Source organism: Sinohyriopsis cumingii, chromosome 14 (assembly GCF_028554795.1).
Source record: "Sinohyriopsis cumingii isolate HCF-2022 chromosome 14, ASM2855479v2, whole genome shotgun sequence".
Taxonomy (NCBI): domain Eukaryota; kingdom Metazoa; phylum Mollusca; class Bivalvia; order Unionida; family Unionidae; genus Sinohyriopsis; species Sinohyriopsis cumingii.
Genome location: NC_142974.1, coordinates 69458567 through 69465688, shown reverse-complemented (window position 1 = coordinate 69465688; position 7122 = coordinate 69458567). Strand labels below are relative to the sequence as shown.

General features: G+C 31.9%; 1 protein-coding gene across 1 annotated transcript; it reads right to left on the bottom strand.

Moving 5' to 3' along the window:
- Nucleotides 1–1784: 1784 nt before the first annotated feature.
- Nucleotides 1785–5746, bottom strand: LOC149784080 (uncharacterized). Its single transcript, XM_089933202.1, has one exon. The coding sequence runs from the start codon at nt 5454–5456 to the stop codon at nt 4008–4010; it is 1449 nt and encodes a 482-aa protein (XP_089789328.1). The 5' UTR covers nt 5457–5746; the 3' UTR covers nt 1785–4007.
- Nucleotides 5747–7122: the final 1376 nt, after the last annotated feature.

Here is a 7122-nt window from a genome sequence, read left to right as displayed (position 1 = left end):
CTCTTCTATCGATTTTACTCTATATCTAATAATAATAATAATAATAATAATGAGGACTTTGCATAGCACCTAATCTTTAGAAGCTCTACGAAAGTCTGACACAAAAGATCAATAAATATAATCTTGCTTGTTTTAGAGGACTTTTCTTGTCCATGTATCTCTCTTTAATCCTGCATTTAGTACTCTAAATGGATCCACAAGACCAAAAGTGCCTTTTATATTTAATAATCCATTTCTAGCATTAGAGTTATTTACCTTTCTATAATTAGATGATTCTAATTCTGGATCTTGAACCAAGTTAAAGTCCCCACATATAATAATAGAATCATTTTCCTATTCATATACAATATCATTTATGTTATTGTAAAATTGTATGCAAACATTATTTGGCCCATATACATTAATTAAAATGAAGTTCTTTTCACCTATCAGAATATCTAATGCAATTAAATTACCATCAGGGTCTTTCTTACATTCTTTTATATCATACTCTAAGTTGTTATTAAATAGAGTACAAACTCCTCAAGAGTCGGATATATAACAACTTACAATACCTCTCATCACCCCACTGTGTTCTAATATATAAAACTTTATCCTCTGTAAAATATCCTGTAAGCAATATATATTACACTGAATTTTTCGAAGATAATGAAAAACATCCTTTCATTTTGTTAAGTCTCCAAGTCCCCAACAGTTGGCAGAGAGCCTTTTCATGTTTGTGCAATCCATTGTCACTGTAAAAGTATAAATTCATCATGCTAGAAATGCACCATCTTTTGTGAACAAAACACGGTGCAAAATACCTCACATAGATTAAAGAAGCATTACATCTAGATTATGAAAAATATCAGTGATTTTATACATGCCAGGAAATTGTCCACCTTGAACTCTCTCTAGAATGGTACTTACTACAGTATTTAAACACACACATACACACAAACAGTCAACAAAAAAGTAAACCTAAAGAAGTGTAATGATTTGCTATGATATTTCAAGAGGTGAGAATCCCAATATGTATGATCATGAACATATCATACACTTTAGTGTTGGATACAACCATATACTATAAAACAATGTTAGCATGAGTCACTACGAGTTATGGTAGAACCTTTTGTAACCCAATGCATACCTATGAACATACAAAAACAAAAGTAGGAAAAATGATTCACCTTCATGCCAATCCATATATATATATATATATATATATATATATATATGCATGATCATATATATATACATGGATGCATATACATATATATGTAATTTTATACATACCCATGCCCATACACATACATACACACACACACATGCATATACATACATGCAGTTATAGCTGTCAAACTAACCACATTTGAGTACGTACAGTGAACGTAAAGCAACTAAATACATGTACTTAGTAATACTAGTCATATTCCTCAGCAACATGTGAACTGCTACTCATATTTGCAAATTATACTTTCTATCACCAAGACTAGAAACGATTTAGTGGGCTGAGGAAGACCTATGTTTGCCTAAAGAGTAATTGCATTGCTAGAGCAATTATCTACCCCCTCACCCCAGTACACCCAAATATGAAGGTGCAGGATAAATAAGAATTTGGAACAAAAATATAAGCAAGCATTTTGCTTAGCTAAATGAATGTGACATTGAGAAAAACTATTTGAAAAATAGGTATAAAGTAAACCTGAAACCTCAGTGCATGGTTTAATAATGCATATCTTGTTTGAATGTGTTGCTGCTACATTTATAATTAATTATGTATTTGTTTCATTGATAATAATAGCTTTTTATATTTTGATACTTTATTACATATCATGAAATTTATAATATTAATAATATTATACAAGGTACATGTAAAAACCTCTGCACAATCACCACAAAATATGGAAAATTATATAAAGATCACAATTATTTGAACATGTTGATAGCTGGAGAAAAAAAGTCTAATGATACCGTTTTAGTCATACTGTTTTACATGTGATCTATGATTTGGAATTATTGACTGCTAAAATGTCACCAAAATGTCAAATCTGAGTCTTTACTGATTCTGTCAAAATTCGTGTCACAAATGGCAAAATCCTTATGGATTACAACCACGAAAGAAGCACAAACTGACAAAGTATACTGAAAAATTACTTAAATTCAGTACTCATAACTATTATACATGTTCAAGTTTTGCTGAATGATCATAAACAGAAAAATATGCAATAAGGTCATGCTGTCTTATACTTATCTTAAAGTTTGTAAAAAAAAAAATTTTTTAACTGACATGTTTTTAAGTTTGAAAAGATCCATCTGCTCTTACATTTTCCATCATATAATATCTGCAACTCACTCCATAAATTATTTCACTTAAAATCTACCATCATTTTCTTTAAAAGTACAGACTGGTTCACAACTTAACTAGCTTATAAATAGAATGAATCTGTCAGGTCTCAATGGACAGTTTATCTGGTGAACAATGACCACTTTCAGAAAAATGAGAATAATTTTACACTGAAGATACAAATAAAAACAAATAAATGATTTTTGTAGAAAGGATACATGTGAGAATTTGACTGTACTAATCAGGTTAATTCCTGATGCAACTGGTGGTTTTTATGCTGAACCAACACTGCCACCAACCCCTAAATTTTACATTCATTTCTGACAAGAAATAGCTATTTTTAATATTTTTCTGTGACAAGGCAGCTAAAAGAATCAGTATGTGCCTCATGCATGAATAAAGTTAACTAGTACTATAACAAATTAGCATACTTTTCATCACCCCTCAACCATCTAGATTTTTAGATATTTACCTCTGTAGCAGACACATAAATATGTAAGCCAAGTCAGCAGCTCATTTGCAGCCCAAGTTACGCATTTGATCTCCAATGCTCATCTAACTGTGACAGGCAGTCATCAACAAGCCAACCTATTTCCAAGCCTAACTCAAAGTAAATCTAAACCACATTATAGATTTAGCTTATGTGTGAATTTATAAATGCTAGGCTTGTGATAATTAGGTTCATGCCTTCTACCTTAAAAATTGAGGGCGGGGGTCAAAATACGAAACTATCCAGTGAGACCTGAGGCAAAAGTTCACATTTCAAGAAATCCATCTGCTTCCTTAAAAAAGATTCATATACACTTGCTATAAATAGCAAGTAAGGAAAGCAATGTTATGCTACTCTCAAGCAGCAGCCACCTTTTTTTAAGAATTTTCTCAAATTTACATCAATGTAATGAAATAGATAATAGTATAAATGAGAACAATATTTGTTTTCCTTCATTTTTATTTCATTATTTAATGTACTAAAAAGGTGTAATCCAAAAGGAGTTTAAAGCAATGCAAAATTTGGTGAAATAAAGCAAAATGATTATGCCAAGTGTAAAGGTTGGCATGTATGTGAAGTACACATATTTTGTACCATAGCACTGATGAAAATAAATATGTTATAATATATTATCATTTTTGTCACTGAATAATGATGAAAAGGCAAAACAAATTTGTGTCATGAAGTCATTGGCTGTAGTTAATTGGATAGCTCTTTATTATTTGGTACCTCTGTTACATCTTTGCTTACTTTAAAACACAAGTGACAAGCATACGATCTTTTCACCGAAAATAAGTAAATACACATTCTTGATTGTCACAATCATAATCCCACTCAGACATTTTAAGTTATGACCTTTTTTGCTACTTACCATACCTGTCCAATCAAGTAAAAGTACAAGTAAATGATTTCATTACATGTATATGGATTGCAAAAGAAATTAGTAAAAAGTAAGTAATTTGAAACAAAATCACTTGGATTAAAAGTCTTTTTTGCTTATTGTTATTATTATTATTATTATTATTATTATTATAACAATTACAAATCATAATATCAGGGTGTACACCAATACATATACCCAAAAAAGGTAAATAACTGCATAATTTTATTTGTATTTTTGTGCATTTCGGTTTGTTTATGTTTCACTGTTTTTATTAACCCTTTAATACCAGTATACCTCATCCTGTGGCGTTACAAAACACTATCATTCCCAAACATTTGAATGATTTTCTCTCCTGTATGTATCCTCATGTGAACCATCAAATTATTTTTTCGTCGAAACATTTTATCACAAAGTCGACATTTGAATGGTTTATCTCCAGTATGTATCACCATGTGCACCTTCAAAGTAGAACTTTGTCTGAACACTTGATCACAAACTTCACATTTGAATGGTTTATCTCCAGTATGTATCCTCATGTGGCCCTTCAAATGACTAATCTGTCGAAACATTTTATCACAAACTTCACATTTAAATGGTTTCTCTCCAGTATGTAACCTCATATGATTCTTTATAACACTACGCTGCCTAAACATTTTATCACAAACTTCACATTTAAATGGCTTCTCTCCAGTATGTATTCTCTCATGTTTCTTCAAAAAACCATTCTCACTAAATGTTTTTTCACAAGATTCACATTTGAATGGTTTATATCCAGTATGTATCCTCGTATGTCTGTTCAAATTACTCCTGTGTTTAAACATTTTATCACAAAGTTCACATTTGAATGGTTCATCTCCAGTATGTATCCTCATGTGAGTCTTCAAATGACTACTTCCTCTAAACATTCTATCACAAACATCACATTTGAATAGTTTAACTCCAGTATGTATCCTCATGTGGGTCTTCAAATGAATACTTCCTCTAAACAATTTATCACAAAATTCACATTTGAATGGTTTATCTCCAGTGTGCAACATCATGTGTATCTTCAAATAATCCTCTTGGGCAAACATTTTATCACAAACTTTACATTTGAATGCTTGACCTCCAGTATGTATCATTATATGTCTCTTCAAAATACGACTCTCACTAAACGTTTTATTGCAAGCTTCACATTTAAATGGTTTATCTCCAGTGTGTAGCCTCGTGTGATCCTTTAAAGCACATCGCTCTCTAAACATTTTATCACAAAGTTCACATTTATATGGTTTCTCGCCAGTATGTATCATCATGTGTTTCTTCAAAATACCACTCTCACTAAACGATTTATCACAAGCTTCACATTTGAATGGCTTATCAACATTATGTATCCTCATGTGTCTCTTCAAATGACTCCTGTGTATAAACAGTTTATCACAAAGTGTACATTTGAATGGTTTATCTCCAGTGTGTAGCCTCGTGTGATCCTTTAAAGCACATTGTTGCCTAAACATTTTATTACAAACTTCACATTTATATGGTTTCACTCCAGTATGTATCATCATGTGTTTCTTCAAAATACCACTCTCAATAAACGATTTATCACAAGCTTCACATTTGAATGGCTTATCAACAGTATGTATCCTCATGTGTCTCTTCAAATGCCTCCTGTGACTAAACATCTTTTCACAAAGTTCACACTTGAATGGGTTATTTCCAGTATGTAACTTCTTGTGCATCTCCAAATATAGGTATCGCGGTACCAATTGTTCTTCCATAGACCTCAGTGTTAATGTTTTGTGAAATAAATATACCCTTTATTCTACCTCAGTATGCATGTCACACAGTATCATTAAGAATAATGTTAGATCGTCAATTTGACATGGACAAAACAAAGTAGACCATTGTATTTAAGAGAGATAACTCTGCTGGAAGGGTAAGAGTTATCTAGTCACAACAGAACCATTTCAAGACAAGCGGTACTAATTTATTTCCCATAGTAAGCCTATGCAAACAACCATGATTTTAAAAAATCAATAGCTTAAATTTTTTTGAGTTCTCGTGCTCAAACCTATATTTATCAGTATAGATGAAACATGGATGTCAGCTTCTGTGTAGAGGAAAGGATATGAGCTGCAGCATTTTCTGGACCTGCACGTTTTTGAAACATGTGCTTCAATTCCGCACCAAATATTCAGGTGCTAATTTTAGTAATGAGTGTTCCAAACTCAAGACTGTTAAAGGACTGAAATTCTGTTAAAAAAAACCAATGTCTTTATCCCCCCCCCCCCACACACACACACTTACAACTAGGATAAGCTTTCAAAAGATTATTTTTACAACAACATAACTTAAATTATTAACCAATCCTGGTCAACCAAACCCAAATATACTCTATTTTAGGTTCACCCATTTCCTGGATGGTTCCCATTTTTCGATTTTTAGTACCGTGTTTCTTTCAACCATGTGCACCACATTTATTTTTTTAAAATCATTAAAAAAAATACACAATATCATTAACATAATCTCACATGCTGACAAGAGGCTCAACATAACCAGGCCAAAAACCAGGATAGATAACACAAAATGTACATTTGTAGATAGATCACTTGTATCAAGTAGGATATACTGGTATGAGTAAATTTAGGTAATTTATTAAAGATATGGTATTCCTTCCCACTTTGATTTTAATTGTCCTGCTCTAATTGTCTATTTTCGTACAATTTCCTGCCTTGAAATTTTTCATGCAGTTTATATAGAAAAGTTATGTTGCATTCCCTTTTGTTGAAGTAGCAGGGAATACCAAAAGACAAGGGCAGTTTCTTTAAGTCACCATTTCCCATTGACACTTGTATTATAACCTACTACTGACTTTCAATTAATTATATTTATTTCCGTCCAGCTGTTCTTGTGGAATTTCCATACTAGGTTAAACATTCCCTAGAGATAACCATATTAGTCACAGATGGCCCATTCTTCCATTTAAGTCCACACTGTTCTTCAAACTTTGCATCCCATCGCAAGAATCCAAATTGGCATGGGACCATACCTGCATGTGTATAAAAGGTTGCACTCCACATGTCGACATTGTAGAGAACAGTTCTTGTGTGATATAAAAAGTGACATCATATCACAAAGCAAAATTACGTCACTCTTATGGTTTCTTCTACATACAGAAGCCTGACTTTTGGTTTCTCACTTTTATCAGTAATGTATTTTTGGATAATTTAATTACATTGAAGTTAATACATGTGTTCATGAACCCATGTAGAGTACATGAATAATATATTGGAGTAGTTAAAAATACCACACCTTATGTATAAAATTCAGTTATCTCCCTTACACCAGACATAACATGTAAAGAAATAAAATCTCACATTTTCAGTGATTGGTCAGGAAAATAAAGAGAAGATTTGTGAAGTATTGTATTAGCCCTCATTATTG